This window comes from Physella acuta, unplaced genomic scaffold (assembly GCF_028476545.2).
Source record: "Physella acuta isolate Inbredline_101_S28 unplaced genomic scaffold, ASM2847654v3 ptg000600l, whole genome shotgun sequence".
In the NCBI taxonomy this organism is placed as follows: Eukaryota; Metazoa; Mollusca; class Gastropoda; family Physidae; genus Physella; species Physella acuta.
In genome coordinates this window covers 701,145-725,429 of record NW_026732119.1, presented here as the reverse complement: position 1 = coordinate 725,429, position 24,285 = coordinate 701,145, and the positions used below count along the sequence as shown (strand labels likewise).

The following is a 24,285-nucleotide window of genomic DNA, read 5'->3' as shown; positions in this document are numbered from 1 at the left end:
TACTTTGTTCCCCATGTCCGTCAATTGTTACAATTGCTAGTTTACCGTCCGTGTCAGAATTAGTTTCTGTTATGTTGTACCTGTTGGATGTGTTGAGAATCGACGCTCCACTACCAGTGGCGGAACTAGAAAAAAAGGGCCACCCCGCCAAAAAATTTCTGGGCCCCCCTATATATATATATATATATATATATATATATATATATATATATATATATATATATATATATATATATATATATATATATATATACCAACACAGAATACAAACATTGAATACTCATTTCTGCCCTGATCGGGTTTTGAAAAAAAAAATATTTTTTTTAATTTAAACAAATTACAACATGTCATATATGTGAGTGCATCAGTCTGTTTTAAATATATTTTTTTTTCCTAGTTTATTGAAAATGTTTGCCTACTCTATAGTTTTTTAGCCGGTCAAAAGAATATAAGGCGTGAAAGCTTTATATGTGTAATGGTTTCTCATGTTTTATTTATTTTTATGTATTTTTGTATTTATATAATTTGTTTCAAATATATTTCCTTTTTATGCTATGTCATTCTTTAGTAAGTATATTTTAAAAAAATAATATTTAAGTGAAGTAATTGCTTTTTAATTTGTTTAGTACAAACATATTAAAAGTAGCTTAGGAGCTACGCTATTTAACTATTTAAAAAAGGGAAGTAGGTCATTGAAGTGTTTTGAACGTTTGCCTATCTTTCACACTACAGCTCAGGCTTATATTTTTTTACACAGCAGCATGTGTTAGCTACTGTATAACATCACTTCTGTAGTAGATCTGTTTGTTATTTACAAAAGCTTTTCCCGTCAAGTAAAAAATGCAAGAAAAGTTTTGTTTTAACAATAAAAAATGTATTAGGATAGGCTTATCAGGCATAATATCAGCCAAACATTCTTAAAGTTGACCAGGGCACCTTGTTTGAGTTGATTTTGACTGCCAACTACTTAGATATCCAATGCTTGCTTGATGTAATAAACTATTAGCACTAGAAATGTTGTTACATTTTAAATATTATTTTGTTACAATAATAATAAATACAATGAACAAGGCTTTACAACATTGTTTTACTACATCTGGGGTATCGGTTTTAAACATTGTTCAAACTTAATATTCCTTTAACTACATATTCGTAGCTCAAAAGTTGAAGGCTTTTATAATTTAACTAAACATACAAGTTTATGATTTGATTAATGAAAAAAATATAAACTGTAAGTGCTGCATCATAAATATATTTTTTTAATAAAAAAAAATAATATTTATAATTACCTAAAGGAATAATTGTATACGTTAAGAACTTATTGGTATTTACAAGACTTTTAAGAACGTAGTTATATGATCTCACTTCGTAGTTCAAAATTTAGAAATAAAAGTAACACATACACGTTTTAAAAGTAGATAATATTTGTTTTTAAATCTTCAACTTTTGCGTGTAATTGCAGTATATTAAATAAATATGTAAACAGTATTAACTATGCTGTTACAGAAGCATAAGTATATACATGTCAAATATGTTGTTTTTTTATCCTCATACATTTTTCGAACAAGTTAAATATTAACTAAACGTCACAAAAAATAGTTGACATACAACACACAGTCCATTTTAAACAGAATCTTAGACGACAATATTGATTTAGCTTTCTGTGATTAGCTTACACAATCTATAACGGCCTGGATCTAATTGTCTCTTAAACCAATGTTTCAGTTGTTTTAAATATTTAAAAATTAACTTGTAACGCAGTGTGTTGTTTTTTTGGCGGTCCAACATGTGGACGGCCAGAATGACCTCCAACCCCCCCTCTCCCCGCCCGTCCGTCCGTCCACAAAAGTCTATTTTATTCGAACCCCCCCTCGCCCCTCTCTCCTCCTCCTCCTTGTGGACGTCACACACGGTTGACCCCAACGGTCTATCAAATATAATGCGGGGCTGGTGACGGTGGGGAGAATACAAGGAAGGCGTTTGGATGGAGCACTACAAGTAATGTATTCGGCTGCCCGTTACAATTTTTGGAAAGCATCAGAAAACCAAAAAAAAAAAAAAATAATAATAATAAATAAAATATCAAAATAGGTGAAATCAATATTAGAAAATGATTTCTAGATATTTAACAGGAAGCGCAGATTGTTAATTAAATCGTAATTTTCGCATTACTGTAGCTTAAGTGGTTTATAAAGTCATTGGTTTTATAAATTAACTGAAATCAACATTTTTACTTTTAAAAAAAAAAGTATATATTGTAGGAAGAATTTCATAAAAACTTGCTTTTTGGTGCATAAAAATAAATCTATAAACAATTTTGTTAGCAAAAATGTTTGTATAATAAATAAAACTATTGGTGTTTACTAGAATTTTAAAAATTAGCTGTTGATCTCCCCTGGTAATGTAAAATTTACAAATGGAAAATAAAATATCATTTAGGCTGTTACATATAGGTAGGAAAAGTGGTTCCAAAAGTGGTTCCACTTTGTGTTGCCAGAAAGCATATTTTTGAACCAAAATTGAATATTTTATAACATTTGTGAAATAAGTACAAAATCACTTCCGGTTTTACTAAGGCTAGACATATTTAAACACAAAATTACTAATAATATAATAGTAATTTACCAAACATTTTTATTTTTATTTGGATTAGTATAGTCAGGGTGTTGTGGTACAAGGGGATATTATATTATTTAATATAAATAAACTTTTAGGCTATATTCCATCCTTAGGGGGGCGCCAAATAGAAAGTTTGAGGGGGTTTGCAAATGAAAAGTTTGAGGGGGGGGGGGGGTGCAAATCGAAAGTTTGAGGGGGGGGGGGTGCAAATGAAAAGTTCGAGGGGGGGGGGGGGGTGCAAATCGAAAATTTGCTCTCGAGAGGGCGCCAAATTGGAAGTATGTCCCCGGGCGCCGGGAAGGGTCGCTACGCCTCTGCATTCAATGTAGGCTTATTGATGAATTATTTTATAACAATTTATAAAACAACTTTTAATAATGCAAAGAAAGGCTTAAATTCAGTTTCTTAACATGAGTGTTTGTTGAACATGGAAAAGTGTCATCTTACTTTCTAAACTCCCTCCCGCCCTTGACACAAAGGTTCAAATCTCCCCCACCACCTCAAAGTCTGACTGACGACCACTACAGCATTTTGCTATTATTTATAGGATATTCATTAATTAGTCATACAAACCCAATTACATTTGTTGCTGTGATTGTATCTCTGTCATTACAATTATTAAAAAGTTTATCTTAACTCAACATTTCCCCTAACCTCATTTGCTATAGCTGCCTATCCTTATAGAAAACATCTTTTCCTCAAATATCTGGAATGCATCTGATCAGCAACAGTCTTTTTCTTTTGTAATATATAAACAATTACAACATGTTCATAAACATGCACAGCCAATAGCAACGCATTACCAGGAAACAGGCAGTGATTATAGTTTGTTGTATTTGTGGTTGATGGTTAGTTATCAGCCATGCTTCACTAAACCTGGTCTACATTTATATGCTGGTATGGCTAGAATTGACAAAAACACAATTTCTTGATTCTTCCCTTATCATTATGTTTTACATCTATGATAGATATATGCAAATGTAAGACTTATAGTGGGACTACATATTTGTGAACACATTTGCTAAAGCAAAAGTTCTTGAGTTGAAATTTTAATCCTTTAGGTTGTCTCTGATTCAAATTCAAAGCAGCTTTAACTGGTATCTGACTGATTATAGACAGTAAATCTTAGTAAAAGCTGTTTGACATTTTGCTAACCATACAATTTATTAATATGGAGAGGCAACAAAACTAGGTGAAATCTACTTCAGCACCATATTCTTAAAAACTATTTATAGTTCGCCAGTTTAAGTTATTTATTGAATTAAGGTACCAATAATTAGTTTCTGCTTACACCAGCACACACAATCAGTGTTGAAAAGAAAAATAAACATAACAAAATTTATGATTTTCTTTCTTTAATTACCATATTCATTCAGAACTAACATAAAAAAATAGTTGTTCAATATGAACAAGTTTTCTTGGGTCCAACATGTATCCTTGGATCAGTTTTTAAATTGAGCTTCATCTTGACTTTTGTCTTCTCTGTATGCAGTTGTATAATCCACAGTATCTAAAAAAACATAAATAAATTTCATAAACTGTTATATTAAACTCATTCTGTTTACATACTTTCAACTCTAAATGTTATAAATAAAAATATTTGTCTGTCTTATAAAGATCATAAAGCAATGATGTGTATTTATGTATTGGATTATATGGGCTATCTAACCATTACCACTCATTAAAAATATAGGTCTAATAGTTTACTTTTAATATTTTAATATAAGGAGTTTGTCATTAAATACAATAGGCCTTCAAAAAAGTCCAAAAGTCATGTATATATCATTAAAAAAAAGAAAAAGGTATCAATAAAGATCTACTACTTATGTTTAGCCACCTCAGGAATTAGTTGAAAATTGATATTCAAACTAGGCTACTATAACTATAATTAATTCATACACATACTAGAATAAATATTAGGATAATTATATTAATTTGATTAGTAAGTTAATCCATCTATGACAATTGACTCCTTTTGGCTTTATCAACTATTCTGCATTTTAAGTTCTAAAGATCACTATATAATACTAAGAGTAGACTAAGTCATATATTAAGTTAATTAAGTAGAACTGAAATAAGACAGCTCTTTACTAATAAGCCTACTCTTCTATTCAGTAATTTTTACTATTATTATTAGAGGTCTAAAATTACTGTTAGACTACTAATCTAGATTAAACTTAAATTTTGGATATTATTTAATGTACTAGTCTGTAACCTTTTATTTAGGCTACATGTAACTTTTACAGTTTAAAATTGTAGCCTTATTAAGCCTAGTTAACTTTGCTTAACTTACAAACTAATACTAACTACCTACGCTATCACAGGCCTACTAGACTACTACTAAGTTACTACATCTAAATCTACAGTCTAGATAGGCTTACTTAAACTAAAAGTAATATGACAACTGTAAAAATTAAGCATACTTTATTTTATTTTACAATACTATTTTAAGCCTATAGACCTACTGCTATTAAATATGAATCTATTAGTTATTAGACTAACCTAAGTCATCATAAGTCTAATTAGTAATTACCTCTAACTAGGCCCTAATCATAATAACAATGTAATTATCCTAAATAAAATGTATTTTGTACAGATCTAGTAGTTTAGTAAGTATTAACTATTAAAATTAAATTAATATAGAAATTATTGGCTTACTAAATGTCATGATTTTGCAATTAATGAGGTTGTGTGTATTATTATAATTAATTATAATATACCTAGATCTAGTAACTGTATAGAGTAACTATACTTACTAATACTACTACTATAGTATAGTAAATATATTTTAACAAGTAGGCTCTAACTAATTAGACTTTATTAGACTAATCATTTATTAGACTAGGTGTATGTAGTGCCCTACTAACTAATTACTTAGGACTAAGATTAACTATTTACTATATGACTAGTCTGTAAAACTAGTCTATACCAGCTACACATTTATAATATAAACTATGGGCCTAATTTATTTAACTTATCTATTATTACTAATTAACTTAAAATACTTGAATTATTTAATATAGATTTTTATATCTTCTAGATCTAGACTAGATCTCTACTACTTGACTTATAGATCTAGTTAGTATTACTGTAATACTAACTAGATCTAGATTCTAGAATCTATAGATCTTATAGTTAAAGTAACTTTATTATAAAGTTTATATTGTACGTCAGTAGATCTATTAGGTAGATCTAGATATATAACTTTATAAGTCAAGTAGTAGAGATCTACTCTAGTCTAGATCTAGACTATTACTACTAGATCTAGTACTATTAGATCTAGATCTAGTATTAGATTAGTATTAGTCTAGTATTAGATTTATATAAAAGTGTTAATTTTATAAATTAGAATAGATCTAGATCTAGATCTAGTATTTTTATATTTAATAAATAATTAAACATATTAAAAAGCCGTAACATACTACTAGATCTAGATCTAGATCTCTAGTAATTAGATCTAGATCTAGGTCTAGATCTACTACTAGATTCTAGTCAGTACTAGATTCTAGATCTAGATCTAGATCTAGACTAGATCTAGACATCTAGATAATACTATAAATAATAGATTCTAGATCTAGATCTAGATCTAGAATAGATATCTAGACTAGAGTATTCCTCCTAGAATCTAGTACTCGATTCTCGATATAAATCTATCTAGTCTAGATAATCTAGATCTAGATAAGATCTAGATTCTAGAAACTTTTAGGAGTCTAGCTCTAGCTTACTGCTTAGAGCACTCACAGAACTCACAGTGAGTAGTCACAGGCCTAAAAAAATAATGAAACGTGCGTTAAAAACATTCTACAAAAACATTGGTAACAATTAATAAGAATAATGTTAGATATTAGTAATCTGAGCATAACAGTCATAACAAAATAAGCCAACTATAATGAAAAGGGATACAAACTAATTTTAAAAGCCTGAATCGAACTGAAAATATTCCCTTGTTCGCCATTTTGTTTTCTTGGATAACCTTGTCCGTATTTATAGTGGAAAATAAATGTTATGACTTCCATCGTTTTATTCTCCCTGGCCAGTTCAGTTCAGTTCAAGGTGGGGTTGAGGGCGGTTTTATTAAATATTTAAATTTATACAATAATTCAAAATCATTTTCAACGGCTTATGTTCAACACAAAAATATGAAAATGAGTGTAATCGATGGTTCCAAATCTACTTTAATTTTTAAAATTGTAGCTATAATTTTATCGCTTGCCATGTTTTTAAAAATAATTTTTAAAAAATTTAGTATGATTACATAGACTTTTCCTACCTATTATGTACTAGCCGTCCCGGCCAGGCCCTGCTCTGGCTTCTGTGAAAAACCTTTCTGTTAAAGACCATTACCTGTGTGTTTAGTAATCATCATAAACCCGGCATTGCACACCCAAACCAAAACAACAAAACGCAAACATAACACTAACACAATTACAAATACAAACGAAAACAAAAACCTAACAACTAACCCAACCACAACCACAAACACCAATACGAACACAAAGAAAAAAACAAACGAAAAAGCAAACGAAAACAAACCAAATCCAAATGCAAAACCAACCACAAACCCAAAGAAAAAAACACAAACGAAAAAACAAACGAAAACAAACCAAATACAAACGCAAAACCAACCACAAACACAAACACAGACGCAAAGAAAATAAAACACAAACGAAAACGAAAAAAGAAAGAACAAAAACAAACCAAATCAAAACGCAACCACTAACGCAAACCCAACCTAACCACAAAGAAAACACTAACGCGAACATAAACGCACAGTGCTCAGAGTCTAGCCCGGGGCGGAATAGCCTGTTTCAGCTTAATAAACGACTATAGTACCCCAACTTATTCATTCACTCACTTTAATGAACGTAGGCGCGAAACCGAACACGGGAGGCCCGGGACCCCAAATAGCACCCTGTCTGGGCGCCAGAGGACGCACCATGACGTCACCGCCTGACTGAGCTTAGTAAACGACTATAGTACATAACTTATTCATAGTCTTTTGAACTCACGCGAACGTATATACCATAGCGTACACCGGAAGGCCCGGGGCCCCAAATAGCACCCTGTCGGGGTGCCGGAGGACGCCCGGATTTGATTCACTTAAAGACTATAGTAACCTTTCTTACCCATAGTCTATCGCACTGTTAAAAACAAAACTATGCAGCATAGCGCTCACATGATAGCCCAGGGTGCCAAATCGAACCGTGCAAGGGCGCCGGCGGACGCGCCTGTTTCAATTTAGTGAACAAAAATGATAATACTCCAAGCTTATCCGTAAATGGAAAGAAATAAACATATAGGATTTGTAGGACCTGGCTTATTAAATGTTATTGATTTAAAAAAAAATATTGAACAGTATGTTCAGTGTATAGAATAAATAAAAGGCAGTGTTAAAAATACCTAACGACATTACACTTAATCAATCCCCGCTAATTATGTAATTATTTTTTTTTCTTAACACCAAAAACAAAGTAATAAATTGTAAATTCTTTCTTCTTAAGAATTTTTTTTTATTAAAGGGAAGTAACTGTGCAGTCAATACATTTCCGACACAATTTTAGAAATTTTATAAACGTCGATACACTTTTAAAAAAATTTATGTCGTGTTCATAATTGAAAATTATTCTTCTAAGTAAATAGAATGAAAATTGTTTTTAAAGACTTTCAATGGTAATTTTTTGACTCGTACATTTAGTCTATGAGCACGATAAAAAATCTAACACTTAAATCCAGAGAACGGTCAACGACAAACTTTTTTTGCCACATGTTACAGAACTGAGCTTTATATATTAGATACATGTATACATGTTAGAAATCTTTTAGTTTGATGAAATGTATGCGTTTAACTCACTTATAGTATCAGATAATTTACTATTTAAAACAGCGGGAGAAGTAAAAAAAAAAAAAATCTTACAAATAGTTTACAATTACTTGGTGATTAACTAGGTTAAAAATAATTGATTTTTTGGGTGGCGTACTTGAAATTTTCAGGGGGGGGGGGGGGCTTAAATTTCCGGGGGAGGATGGACAATGATAAAAGTATGTTTTCTTCGGGCAGAGACACCCCCCCCCCCCCCACCGAAATGATGCCTGGAAGAAACTCTGCCCTCAGTGAATTTGAAAAAGACGATCCGGTCCAGTCCCAAAAGTCTTTTGTTACCCTCGCTATCCCCCCCCCCCTCGACACAGGTGTACATTAGGACATCAGACATCTCATTTCTAGGGCCCGGATCCGTCTCTGGAGGCCTGTATTGAGTATTTATAGCTCACATCCATGTATGCACCTCACTATTCGAACAGCTCCCAATCTAGCACCACTAATCCCCTTACAAAGCGTCGTTAAAGTTAACAAAGTATTGAGAAAGTTTGGAAGGGAATACTATTGGGGCATGACAACAGTACACAGCTAATTCACATTTCTGCTATATGTAGCTTGAGCTCTCGTATATGAAGAGTGTTAACCAACCACCATAAATCATGGCCATTGTTATTATTCTGGTTTGTTATAATTTTAATATCACGCACTAGTAAATTTTACAGCGATACTAAATTAGTTTATATTCAATGGTATTAATTACTTCAGTTAGTGTAATTCTGAAAACTTAAAAAAAAAAATGTAAGTTTTTCAATATTTTCATTTTTTATACAATAGTATATAAGTAAATATAGGCCAAGGTCATAATTAAATATCTATAAATACTACTTAACACCCCAAAGTCAACAGTTAACAAAGTCAACAATTGTTTCACCATAAATAACCATTTAACATAAACATTTGCATCTGTGTTTCTCGCTAGTGTCCAATAAATGTAACGTTTGTGTAACAATCTACATGGGGCCTTTCGTTGCTAGCGTCTCACTTATGGGACGCTTGTTGTACACTTGATATAACGAAGTAGTTTAAAAAAGTGTTATTCTTAAATTTTTATCAGATAGAAATATGGTACTGCTACAAGTTTCAAATGTATTTTGCACTTAAAATGTTAATATTTTAGAAGATATGCATTTTCCTGTGCGCATTTTTTCTTTTTTTCCGTCATTATGACAAGTCCCGCAAAGCCGGCATTATAACATTTTTCTAAATTAATTTTTTTCACAAAACACATATAAATTCAATAGTCTAACAATTTTCAAATACAATGAAACATAATTTGTGTTTTACTAGTTTTTAATACATTTTAGCAATTTTTTTTTTTACAAGCGTCCCAAAAGTGGGTCGCTAGCAGAATATGGGTTAATACATTGTGACGTGGATTGTCTATAACGAAAATGTGTAGGCACGGAGATATTGTGTGAGAGTAGCCTCCCCTTGTAGTGGTGTGCTAGAGGGACAAAGTGTGTGTACGAAGCAGTGTGTGAAGCTATGGGGTGTGGTGACAACATCGTGTAGCTACTCGTCAGTTTCTCTTCTTGTCATGTGATCTTGTAATTGATGATAAATATACACCCGTGAAATAGATTACCGTTGTGGATTGTATTTATTTATAATTGTTACATCTGGCCAAAACGAGCCGAGTGTAACAACAATGTTTGTTTTTTTAATCCCAAATTTCTTTCATCTACACTCAAAAGCCCCAACCCCCGTCAAACCACCATGCCGATTAAAACAATCCATTGAATCACCATTTAATTACACATTTGCATTTTCACGTTTAAAAACAGAATTGTAATTAGGCGTTTTGTATTATGTAAACCATCTAACATGAATGAGAGTCAGAAGGAAGTATTATGATTGTTAATCTGTATCAGTCCTCACAAGCCGATGTTGAAAACTGTAATACTCAAGCAAACATGACAAGGCAAACTGACGCTGTAAATTACATGTCTGAGGCAAATAAATAAATAAACAAGTAGAGACATTTTCTGACATTGTAACATTGAACAAAAATACCCTTCTATCATTGAATCACCCTTTATTTACACTTTTGCATTTGAATATAATATCACTTTTAAAATAAATAAATGTTGAGATTGCTAAACAATCTGTCACTGTTAAAACCATGTTAGAAGATTTGGGTATGGATGAGGATGAAGATGAACCTGTTCCACTACCTAATGTTAATGCTGCTATATTAAAGAAGGTAATTCAATGGTGTATCTTCCATCGGGATGACCCTCCACCACCTGAAGATGATGAAAACAAAGAAAAAAGAACAGATGATGTTTACTCCTGGGATGTAGAATTTCTTAAAGTTGACCAGGGCACCTTGTTTGAGTTGATTTTGGCTGCCAACTACTTATATATCAAAGGCTTGCTTGATGTAATAAACTATTAGCACTAGAAAATCTGTTACATTTTAATATTATTTTGTTACAATGATAAATAAAATGAACAAGGATATTACAAAATTGTTTGAGTACAACTGTGGTATTGGTTTTATATAATTTTGATATAATAGTCCAAAATTGTATTTTGTATTTAAAAATATTTATATCGGAAGCAAATAATAAAAAGAAAATATTTTACTCTATCTACTTACAGCAGTGCCGTAGTACAACTCACGCTAATACTATACGTACATGCTGTACATTATAATATTTTTACAACATGACTATAGGTGATATTAACACTATCTATATATATAAAGCAAAGTGGTCAAGTGCCCGACAGGGCACTTCCCGGCGCCGCAGGCGCGTCAAATTTGGCACGATGGTGCCTTGGAGCAATAGAACACGAGGGCCGGTGACGGTTTGCCGAAAGGTCTACGGAGAGGGGGTCAAAACTGACCTCGACTGACCGGCGCCTTATATGGGCTATATTACGAAAAAAAAATTCCTCCGACGACCCCCCTTGAAATTTTGTGAGGTGGTAGGAGAACGCCTTGGGGTGTCCCAAAAAACTCGCCATGTCCGGGAAAATTCGTTAAATGGGTCAAAACTGACCAGTCGTATTTCCCTATATAATCTTTGTATTTTATGGGAAAAACAGAGGGTGATTTCAAAACGGATTTTAGGGCACTTACCGTCTTTACATCTGGCTAATTTTTTGAATGCTCTTAGGTAAATGGCTTGACCTTTAGGGAAAACGGTCAGTTTTACTCAAAGCCCTCGACGAGGGCTAAAAAGTGACCGCGAGTAAAATTCTCTTTATATGAGCTCTATTACGAAAAAAAAATTCCTCCGACGACCCCCCTTGAAATTTTGTGAGGTGGTAGGAAAACGCCATGGGGTGTCCCAAAAAACTCGCCATGTCCGGGAAAATTCGTTAAATGGGTCAAAACTGACCAGTCGTATTTCCCTATATAATCTTTGTATTTTATGGGAAAAACAGAGGGTGATTTCAAAACGGATTTTAGGGCACTTACCCTCTTTACATCTGGCTAATTTTTTGAATGCTCTTAGGTAAATGGCTTGACCTTTAGGGAAAACGGTCAGTTTTACTCAAAGCCCTCGACGAGGGCTAAAAAGTGACCGCGAGTAAAATTCTCTTAATATGAGCTCTATTACGAAAAAAAAATTCCTCCGACGACCCCCCTTGAAATTTTGTGAGGTGGTAGGAAAACGCCATGGGGTGTCCCAAAAAACTCGCCATGTCCGGGAAAATTCGATAAATGGGTCAAAACTGACCAGTCGTATTTCCCTATATAATCTTTGTATTTTATGGGAAAAACAGAGGGTGATTTCAAAACGGATTTTAGGGCCCTTACCTTCTTTACATCTGGCTAATTTTTAGCATGCTCTTAGGTAAATGGCTTGACCTTTAGGGAAAACTGTCGGTTTCACTCAAAGCCCTCGACGAGGGCTAAAAAGTGACCGCGAGTGAAATTCTCTTTATATGAGCTCTATTACGAAAAAAAAATTCCTCCGACGACCCCCCTTGAAATTTTGTGAGGTGGTAGGAAAACGCCTTGGGGTGTCCCAAAAAACTCGCCATGTCCGGGAAAATTCGTTAAATGGGTCAAAACTGACCAGTCGTATTTCCCTATATAATCTTTGTATTTTATGGGAAAAACAGAGGGTGATTTCAAAACGGATTTTAGGGCACTTACTCTCTTTACATCTGGCTCATTTTTTGCAGGCTCTTAGGTAAATGGCTTGACCTTTAGGGAAAACTGTCGGTTTCACTCAAAGCCCTCGACGAGGGCTAAAAAGTGACCGCGAGTGAAATTCTCTTCATATGAGCTCTATAACGAAAAAAAATTTCCTCCGACGACCCCCCTTGAAATTTTGTGAGGTGGTAGGAAAACGACTCGGGGTGTACCAAAAAACTCGCCATGTCCGGGAAAATTCGTTAAATGGGTCAAAACTGACCAGTCGTATTTCCCTATATAATCTTTGTATTTTATGGGAAAAACAGAGGGTGATTTCAAAACGGATTTTAGGGCACTTACCCTCTTTACATCTGGCTAATTTTTTGAATGCTCTTAGGTAAATGGCTTGTCCTTTAGGGAAAACGGTCAGTTTTACTCAAAGCCCTCGACGAGGGCTAAAAAGTGACCGCGAGTAAAATTCTCTTTATATGAGCTCTATTACGAAAAAAAAATTCCTCCGACGACCCCCCTTGAAATTTTGTGAGGTGGTAGGAAAACGCCATGGGGTGTCCCAAAAAACTCGCCATGTCCGGGAAAATTCGTTAAATGGGTCAAAACTGACCAGTCGTATTTCCCTATATAATCTTTGTATTTTATGGGAAAAACAGAGGGTGATTTCAAAACGGATTTTAGGGCCCTTACCTTCTTTACATCTGGCTAATTTTTAGCATGCTCTTAGGTAAATGGCTTGACCTTTAGGGAAAACTGTCGGTTTCACTCAAAGCCCTCGACGAGGGCTAAAAAGTGACCGCGAGTGAAATTCTCTTTATATGAGCTCTATTACGAAAAAAAAATTCCTCCGACGACCCCCCTTGAAATTTTGTGAGGTGGTAGGAAAACGCCTTGGGGTGTCCCAAAAAACTCGCCATGTCCGGGAAAATTCGTTAAATGGGTCAAAACTGACCAGTCGTATTTCCCTATATAATCTTTGTATTTTATGGGAAAAACAGAGGGTGATTTCAAAACGGATTTTAGGGCACTTACTCTCTTTACATCTGGCTCATTTTTTGCAGGCTCTTAGGTAAATGGCTTGACCTTTAGGAAAAACTGTCGGTTTCACTCAAAGCCCTCGACGAGGGCTAAAAAGTGACCGCGAGTGAAATTCTCTTTATATGAGCTCTATTACGAAAAAAAATTTCCTCCGACGACCCCCCTTGAAATTTTGTGAGGTGGTAGGAAAACGACTCGGGGTGTCCCAAAAAACTCGCCATGTCCGGGAAAATTCGTTAAATGGGTCAAAACTGACCAGTCGTATTTCCCTATATAATCTTTGTATTTTATGGGAAAAACAGAGGGTGATTTCAAAACGGATTTTAGGGCCCTTACCGTCTTTACATCTGGCTAATTTTTTGCATGCTCTTAGGTAAATGTCTTTACCTTTAGGGAAAACTGTCGGTTTCACTCAAAGCCCTCGACGAGGGCTAAAAAGTGACCGCGAGTGAAATTCTCTTTATATGAGCTCTATTACGAAAAAAAATTTCCTCCGACGACCCCCCTTGAAATTTTGTGAGGTGGTAGGAGAACGCCTCGGGGTGTCACAAAAAACTCGCCATGTCCAGGAAAATTTGTTTAATGGGTCAAAACTGACCAGTCGTATTTCCCTATATAATCTTTGTATTTTATGGGAAAAACGGATGGTGATTTCAAAACGGATTTTAGGGTATTTGCCGTCTTTACATCTGGCTAATTTTTTGCATGCTCTTAGGTAAATGGCTTGACCTTTAGGGAAAACTGTCGGTTTCACTCAAAGCCCTCGAGGAGGGCTAAAAAGTGACCGCGAGTGAAATTCTCTTTATATGAGCTCTATTACGAAAAAAAATTTCCTCCGACGACCCCCCTTGAAATTTTGTGAGGTGGTAGGAGAACGCCTCGGGGTGTCCCAAAAAACTCGCCATGTCCGGGAAAATTCGTTAAATGGGTCAAAACTGACCAGTCGTATTTCCCTATATAATCTTTGTATTTTATGGGAAAAACAGAGGGTGATTTCAAAACGGATTTTAGGGTACTTGCCATCTTTACATCTGGCTAATGTTTTGCATGCTCTTAGGTAAATGGCTTGACCTTTAGGGAAAACGGTCAGTTTCACTCAAAGCCCTCGACGAGGGCTAAAAAGTGACCGCGAGTGAAATTTTCTTTATATGAGCTCTATTACGAAAAAAAATTTCCTCCGACGACCCCCCTTGAAATTTTGTGAGGTGGTAGGAGAACGCCTCGGGGTGTCCCAAAAAACTCGCCATGTCCGGGAAAATTCGTTAAATGGGTCAAAACTGACCAGTCGTATTTCCCTATATAATCTTTGTATTTTATGGGAAAAACAGTGTAATTTCAACACAATTTTTAGGTTACTTAACCTCTGTACATCATGCTAATGTTTTGCATACATTTCTATGGATGTCTAGGCCGTATGAAAAAACTGTTGGGCACACTCAAAGCCCTCGACGAGGGCTAAAAGATGACCGCGAGTGACATTCTTCTTATATGAGATGTATATAAATAAATTGACGAACGATCCACTTAATATTATTTGAGGTCGTAGACCGACCCTGGAGGGTAAAAAAAAAACTTTATTCCAGTCGGGAAAAGCCATTGTAGTCGTTAAATATGTTCATATATTGTATTTTCTACTATAAGCATTGCATCTGTTTGTTAAAAAAAAAGTAAACAATGACAGACGTAATTCGGGCCATTTTCAAGGGAGGTAACCTTTTTAAATAATTATTTTTCAATTAATTGTATACTATTTTAAACAGAAACAGAAAATGACAAAGTATAGCATTTGTTTTAGTAAAACATTAATTTCTTAATTAGGCTACCTATCATAATTAAATAAAAAAATTAATTTTAAAAGTTAACGTAATATAAATTATGAGATATACTGATCGTGGAACCTCTGTAGTTCTAATTTCATTTTAGTCATAAATTGCGTACTTTCAGTTATTTTCTCTGAAAGCGGATCGTAAACAACATACAACAACATCTTCTCTCAAATTAGCATTACTGTTTAAATTTAACACTCCACACCTCATCAATCAATAAATAATTAGTATTCAAATTATCCAATGTTTTTGACAACCTAAGCGAAGCTAGGCAGTATGCCTAGTAAGACATATTCACAAGGAAATGTGAATCATTGAAAGAAGATTTATTTGTTTTAAATAATAGATGTAAAACTCTAATTGGTTTTTTTTTTAATTTTATAATTGTAACTAATCACTGTAGTTCTAACTGTTGATTTGACTCTTCAAATAGTGTAGGTGATCTAATTGTATGTTAAAATAGCTAGATTTTGTTGATCTTGAAGCAATTAAGTTAATGTTTGACACTTTTTTATTTTATTTAGTACGAATTGTTTGTGCCAGTTATGTTAAAATCATCAACATAATACTTCATGTTTTTCCATGTTCGAACAGCGATCTAAGCTTTACAAAGATTTAACAGCATTTATGCAAAATAAATAATTTCATACACTGTATAAAAACTTACTCTAAGATGTGTGTGCGCGTGTGCGTGAGTGTGCGTGCGTGTGTGCGTCTGTGCACTTTTTCGTGTGTGTATGTATTTATTAAGTTGTATTTCTTGTAAGTACTCGTTTTTCTCCGTGTACATAAAGACAACAAATGGTATTACTCAGGGATTTATTTAACGAATATCAGCATTTCCTTTACATTTCTTTTATTTTTCTAATTAGTCAAATGTTAAATTTTAATTGTTTCTGAAATGAAACAAATTCAACTATTAAATAAAAACTGTATGCATTGAAAAAAAAAAAAAACTTACCAACTGGCTGTTCTCACTCTTTTATTTCTTGAGTGAGATTTCATTAAAATATGCAATCGATAACATTGATATAACCCAAACTGGACATATTTCAACTTTGCTTACACACTATTAAATATATATATATATATATATATATATATATATATATATATATATATATATATATATATATATATATATAATATACTACCCTTTCCTTAACGCTAACGATAAATTACGAAACAACAAAGCTATTTAACCATAACCAACTCTAATCCTAGATTTAACTTAACAATAACGCTGTTCTCAGAGGCGTAGCGAAGGGGGGGGGGGGTGCGGATCGCACCGGGTGACACCTTTTAGGGGGGTGACACCAAGGCAAAAAATAGCAAAATATATAGAGAAAAGCTTGAGAGGGTGGGTGCAAATCGAAAGTTTGAAAGTTTGTCCCCGGGAAGGGTCGCTATTCCTCTGAGGGGTGACACCATTAAATGCCGCACCGCGTGACACCCGACCTCGCTACGCCACTGGCTGTTCTATAAGCCCCGCTAACATTAGACTGCCTTCGTCTGACGCTAAAACAGTACCGTAACCACAACAATACTATATTGGAGAAACCTTTATTGAACTACAATCACCATGATATTACCCCCCCCCTCCTGTATTATTAGTTTACAGCGGTTTTTCGTCAGGCTCAGAGACTGGGCCAAGTGTGAAGGTCAGGAGATGGATCTGGTTGTCAGAAGCTTTTAGTGACGTGATATGTTACGGGCATTGTTTGAGAAATGGGAGCTTATCCCCACCGTGAAGTGGGAGCTTATCCCCACAGTGAAGTTGGAGCTTATCCCCACCATAAAGTGGGAGCTTATCCACACCATAAAGTGTGATCTGATCCACACCGTGAAGTTGGAGCTTATCCCCATCATAAAGTTGGAGCTTTTCCCCACAGTGAATTGGGAGCTTATCCCCACTTCCAACACCAGCTGTAACCATAACTAAATCTACAATGAAGTTATTCATTACCGATTATAACCCGTTAAACATTTTTGATAAGGCATAAAATTGCTAGCAATATTTGTACATCACATTTTTTAATTTACTTAACAGCGGGGTAGTTTCGTTAATGGTAGGAAACTATGAACCAGAGGCTTCGCGAGGCGGGGGGGGGGGGGGTGTGGCATCGGGTGACAACTGTAGGGGGGGGGGGGGGTGACATCGGGTGACAATTGTAGGGGGGGTGGCACGAAGGCGAAAAATTGCAAAACATAAAAGTAAATAAAATAATTTTCAATTAAATTAGTGGTTAATTAACAATCCCTACAAGGGGAAGGGGGATGACACCTGCTAAATATAGAAAAACAAAACAATGCTAGACCCAGCTGTATCAATAACCGACATAGATACACATCGTCTCTATTAAAAGTGAACAATTTAAAGCTTTCACCCGGGGTGGGGGACTACGGGTGTATTTTCTTCAGGAATGAGTTTAATTATTGTGTTAGGTCATTTTAATTAAGATGTTTGTATCTGTGCAATAATAAAATCCAAGCAGACATCCAGAGACTGATCCAGGAGCGATGAATGAAAGATGATTTAGAGATCTCATGCATAGATCAAATAGGAAATGTAGAGGTCCGTAGAATAATCACTAATGCGATTGGTCTCTGTTTATATCCTGCTAAGTATCGTAAAAACAAAACAACTCAGGTAGTATTGACATGTACCATGAGCTGTCTATCAAAAACCTTCATGCGGGGCTCGTGACATGAGGGAGGATGTAGGGAAGACATTGGCGAATTTGGGTGGAGGACTTCAAGGAATTGAATCGGCTGACCATTACTTAGCTTTTGTAAGCCATCAGAAAATCGAAAAAAGATGGCAGGAAAAAAACGTAAATCAGTTGTTTTTTTTTTAATCTAGCCACACATTTTTATTCGTTATCAACATTAAGGGTTTGTTTTCCCTTAAATTCAGCACAAGGAACATGTGTCACTAGGGTGTTTAGTCTGTGAGTTGTATCCCCATCATCATTGCGCTTGCGTACAATACAAATAAGTAACGTGTAAGGAACATGTCTAATGCCCTGGGACCAGATGTACTTGTTCTGGAAATATCAATTCTAACAACAGGGGTACCCATCATTCTCTCAGCAAACTATCGAATCTCTTTGATAGCGCAAGGTGCCCTCTGCTTAAATCCTACGCCATTTACTATTTTGTGCATACGATTACTACATTCATTGGTAATTACTTCATTTGTAGCTGCCTTCTTTTTTCACGCTGTTTTCTGGGATGAGCCCTTGTCAGACTATTTTATGACGGCTTTGGTCGGAAAGGAACTAGAATTATTCGCTTAAGTATATATTAATAACGTAGAAATCATTTTTTTCTTATTTAAAAAAAAAAAGTAAAAATCAATGTGAGAAACATTTGATAGGAATAACAAGTAGAATTAACGCTGATAAAACTTTATTGATTCAGTGACTAACGCTTATGTAGCGAAAGAAGAGAATGGTTTTATATTTTATCTTAAAGTACAAGTTTATACTTTATTTTAGAAAAATATAACTGTAGAAGTATTTCATAAAAAGTAGCCTTTTTTTTAAATAATCTAAAAAGAATTTTTTTTTTTTGAATAACGTCTGTATAATAAACGAAATTCTCGGTATTTACAATACTTTTAAGAACTTAGTTGTGTAACCTGGCCTGGTAATTTAAAATTTACAAATGGAAGCAACTAATATACAATTTAAAAGTAGAATATGTAAAAAGATCTCATAAGAGTCCAAAGCTTTTATTAAAGAAAGCAAATTGATTTTCTTTTTGTCCGATTTTAATAAAAGATAAAACTGTACACATTGGATTTGTGCCATATGTGATGTTAGACCCCGGCACTCACCGATGATTTAAACAAATAATTACTAGTAAAATAATAATAGTAATTTAATAAACATTTTATATTTAATTTGGATTAGTACAGACGGTGTGTTTTGTTTTGGTAATTGGATTGTTATATAATTTAATATTAATAAACTACTATTGTGTATCTTGACATGTAAAACAATAGTTGTGACTTTCATTGTTTTTCTTTCCCTTACCACTTCTGTTGAGTTCAACGAGGGGTTGAGGGCGGTTTTTTAAATATTTGAATTTATAAATTAATTCAAACCGGTTTTTCATCAGCTTATACATTTTGTGTAATAATATGAAACTGATTGTAATCGATGGGTCCCAAACAGCTTTAATTTTTACAAATGTAACTTTAATTATATCGCTTGCCATATTTTTAAAAATCTTTTTTTAATGTAGATCTAGTATCATTACATAATCTTTTCAAGCCTTTAAAAAATTTGTATGCAAATCTTTAGAAAACATGGCAAAATCCATAACAATTATGCCTTACATTATTCTTGTATGATAGAACAGTTCGTTTGGTAGTAGGGCCCTATATTGCATCATTAACTAGGAAAATATTTAGTTAAAAGTGCCACATGTTACGAAACATATCATCAATACTTCTTTGGTCGGAGTGGTCGGGTTGGTAATGCTCATGACTGCTTCACCGACAAGTCCCTAGGTTAAACCCCTAAGTAGATGAGTCTCGATAGCTTGGGACAGCAACCCATCTAGGACAGAAAACTTCAACATCAAACAGCTACGGCTTTGTAGTTTGTTCTTGAATGAACACATTTTCTGAGAGGAAATCCAGAAATAAAAGTTGTAGAAAGAAAAGTTTTAGCGGCTGGACATAGTGCTGTAACCAACCATAGAGAAAGTAAAAGCCGCTATACATAGTGCTGTAACCAACGATAGAGAAAGTAAAAGCTGCTATACATAGTGCTGTGCTTCATATACCAAATTTCAGATTCATGTTGACTCTACTTCATTCGCACATTCAGGTTCGAAAAAAGAATGTTAATGTCCCAATGTATAGCTATAAGACATTTGTTGCGACACACACTATACATACTGCGTGTATGTTCGTGTGTGTACGTGTGTTTGTGTCTAGCAATTGGTAGTATGGCTAGGTTGGCTTGGTTCGTGCGAGCAGGGGTCGGCAACCTTTTGAGACGGAAGAGCCGAAAGCTACAATCTCCAAATTTCCCAGACTTTAAAGAGCCACTAATATTTGTATGTGCACTTCGGTAGTGGAAAGCTTGAAACCATTGCCACGGGTCTGGCAACAGCATAGTTGTGGGGTTGGGCCTAATGCCTAATGTCCTAGGCTGTCAACTGCCCATATACACTCTACTCCATCTATTCTCATTGTTTTTTTAATTTGGTTTAAAGTTTTTGTTTTTACAGTTTCTATAATAAAAGAATATAAAATTATAGAACTAGAGAGGCGCACATTGACATCAATAGAACAGCTCGCGAATCGCAGGTTACAGACCCTGCGTGCGAGTAATTTGGTTAAACAAGAAATTTTTTTTTTTTTTTTTTTTTTTTTTTATTTATTTATTTTTTAAATTGCTATAAAAAACAAAAAATTTTGAAAAAAATTTTTTAAGAAATTAATTAAAGCTCTTAGAAACTGATTATAAGATGAAGAATTCATTTTATAAACACAATGTTATCTTACATAGTTATGACTTTCGTAATTTAATTAAAAATATGTTTCATATAAGTATCAAAACACTTTTAAAAGCAGACAAACTGTGTACATAACATTTTTTATTGCTCATAGAATCAACAAAAAATCAACAATGATTTACATAAATTTTATATTTCAAATGGGGTATTGTTTTATTTATTAATTTAATAACATTGTTTAAAGTTGTTTCCCTTTAAGTGGGAGCTTATCCTCACCGTTAAGTGGGAGCTTATTCCCACCGTTAAGTGGGAGCTTATCCTCACCGTGACGAGGTAGCTTATCTCTACTTACAACCCCAGCTATAAGGATAATTAAATCTACAATGAAGTTATTCGTTACCGATAATAACGCGTTAAATTTTTTTGACAAAACATAAAAGTACAGGCACATATTATACGTCACTATTTGGATATTTTAACAGTAGGATAGTTACGTTAATGGTTATAAACTATTAACTAGAGGCGGTGGCGGGGGTCGCGGATCGCACCGGGTGACACCAATAAGGGGGTAACACCAAGACAAATAATTGCAGAATATAAAGTTAAAAATAATAGTTTCCAGTTAAATTAATGGTTTATTAGAGTAAAAAAACTATTTTAAATACAAATTAACAATCCCTACAAGAGTGAGACGGGATATATATTGAATATTTTTAAAGGTGTGTATACGAGTGTAGTTTTATTTAGTTCATGTAAATTAAGATGTTTGTATCGGAGCAGTAATAAAATGTATGCAGACACCGAGAGACTGATCCAGGAGCGATGAATGAAAGATGACTTAGAGATCTCATGCATAGATCTAATAGCAAATGTAGAGGTCCGTAAAATAATCACTAATGCGATTGGTCCCTGTTTAGATCCTGCAAAGTATCGTAAAAACAAAACAACTCAGGTAGTATGGACATGTACTACGAGCTGTCTATCAAAAACCTTCATACAGGGCTCGTAACAGGATGGAGAATGGGGGGAAGACATTGGCGAATTTGGATGGAGGACTTCAAGCAATGGACGTCACTAACCCTTACATAACGTTTTAAAGCACCAGAAAACCGAAAACGATCTCAGGAAAAGAAAGTAGGAAATTATTTTTTTTTTCAGTATGAAAAATTATTAACGTCGTGTTTTGTTTTGCAAAGCACTAACTTAAATTTACTGTTCCGATGTCCACAAATTACGTAGCTAATAAAGTCATTGGTTTAATTGTCAGACTAAAACTGAGATTTTATGGAGAAATCAATACAAAATAAAAACTATGAAACTGTTAATGACATAAAATATGTGTTATAATAATAACTGCTGTTTGGATGATTGGTTTTATAATAAATAAAACTATTTTTATTCACATGACTTTTAAGAACTTAGTTGTGTGACTGCCCCTTATACATTCAAATTTACAAAATTAAGCAACGAATAAATGTATTAAAAGTAGACAAAATTTGTATTTTGTTTTAAATTTTGTCGTGTAATAGCCAGGGGCGGAACTACAATGCCGCCAGACCCCGCAATGCGATTAGTCCACGTTAATAGCATCCTAATTATCCTTAAAAACACAACCACTCAGGTAGTATGGACATGTACCATGAGCTAACTGTCTGTCAAAAACCTTCATGCGGGACTGGTAACAGGTGGGAGGGTGTGGGGAAATTCAGGAATTTGGATGGAGGACGTCAAGGAATCAGTTTTTCTTCCAGAATTTTTTTCTCCCGGGTGGGCACTTTATATTTTCGGGGGGGGGGGGGGGTGGGGTGGGGGTGGTCAACATTTTCCGGGGGGGGGGGGGGGAGGACAGTGTTAAAATATATGTTTTATATATTAATTCCATTTTGTTTGGGGGTGTGTGTGGTGGTAGACTTTCTTTGGGGGGCTGGAGGGGCTCTGCCTTGCCCTCTCCCCCCCCCCCTTGAAGAGATGCCTGGAAGAGACTCTGCAAGAAATTCGGCTGCCCGTTACTTAATATTTTTAATGCATCAGATAAACGAAATACATGGCTGGATAAAGAGTAGGAGAAATTAATATGTTGGAAAAACATGGATACTATGAAAAATATGCCAGGATTATCGTGATAACCATGAAACTTTCCCTAAATAAATACGTATGTAACTGATAAATAATTTGGTTTCTGAATTAAAATAAATGTAAGATTATTTAATTTAGTATACAAAAAATATAAATTATAGAGTATTTCTTGACAAATCGTTTTTTTAACCTTTATAAAAACAATTAAATAAGTATTTTTTTGAAGGAACGTTTGTATAAAACATTAAAATATCCGTATTTAATTGAATGGCGCATAAACAGTTGACACGTAACGCTTAATTGTGTTGGAGGCGTGGTCGAGTCGGCAAAAAGCTCATGGTTGATAAATTCGAACAAAGTCTCGAGTTCAAACCCACTGGCAGATAAATCTCGATCCCCTTTAACACTAATAATTAAGAACGAAGAAGAAGAAGAAGAATTGAATTTTAAGAACTTTTAAATTATGACCTCCCCTGGTAATTTAAAATTTAGAAACGGAAGTAAAAAAAAATAATTTTCAACTTTGGTGTGTAATCGGGGTGGGGGTGACACTCACTAAACCCACCGGGTGATATCGAACCTTATGGTGCCACTAACCAAGCCAGCAATTATCAGCTTTTCTTATAATGTGGACGATTTAATGACTTAATGAGCTGTGGCTGATGCACACAATTTGCCCATATGTTTAGGCTTGAGTAGTTTCTGTTCATTAATCAGTTTTGTTAATTACTTTGGGAATTTAATGTGAGAAAATATGTTTATAGTTATAAGAGTAAAAGTGCAAATTTATTCTCCATGTTTAAAATGCTGATTACTATATATTGTGTAAACAAAATGAATTTTAAAAGTCTTATTGTCCACAAACATCGAATTTGAAAATAGTTGTCCACTTTCATGTAATCTCGTAGACTTCAAAAAGGCGTTTAATAGAGTATTGCATCATTGAAATTTTAGAACACATTGCAATGTTGAAAATATAAACATTTACAAACAAGAAAAATGGCCCGTTGAGGAAGGATACAACGGGCGCTGGGTTGATAGTGCTGTCTATTTTCTCTAAAATAAAAACAAAACCAAAATCACCACCTTAATTCAATTTAACCGGAAACGAAAAATGACATTGAAAAAGGATTTTTATCCAGAATCGGTATTTTAATTTATACAAAATATAGTCATAGGTATATCCCTGAACCATGCACCTAATCTCATTCATGACAAAAGTCGCATTTAGAGTTTCTTTCAGGCAGCTCTATACATTTATTTATATA

At 34.2% G+C, this 24,285-nt stretch overlaps 1 protein-coding gene across 1 annotated transcript; it reads left to right on the top strand.

The window, feature by feature from the left end:
- Nucleotides 1-10,583: 10,583 nt before the first annotated feature.
- On the top strand, nt 10,584-10,895 carry LOC131947577 (S-phase kinase-associated protein 1-like). Its single transcript, XM_059308822.1, has one exon. The coding sequence runs from the start codon at nt 10,620-10,622 to the stop codon at nt 10,893-10,895; it is 276 nt and encodes a 91-aa protein (XP_059164805.1). The 5' UTR covers nt 10,584-10,619.
- Nucleotides 10,896-24,285: the final 13,390 nt, after the last annotated feature.

What these genes read in the sequence shown, in the direction of transcription:
- LOC131947577 (XM_059308822.1), top strand. Translation starts at nt 10,620, where the DNA reads ATGTTAGAAGATTTGGGTATGGATGAGGATGAAGATGAACCTGTTCCA.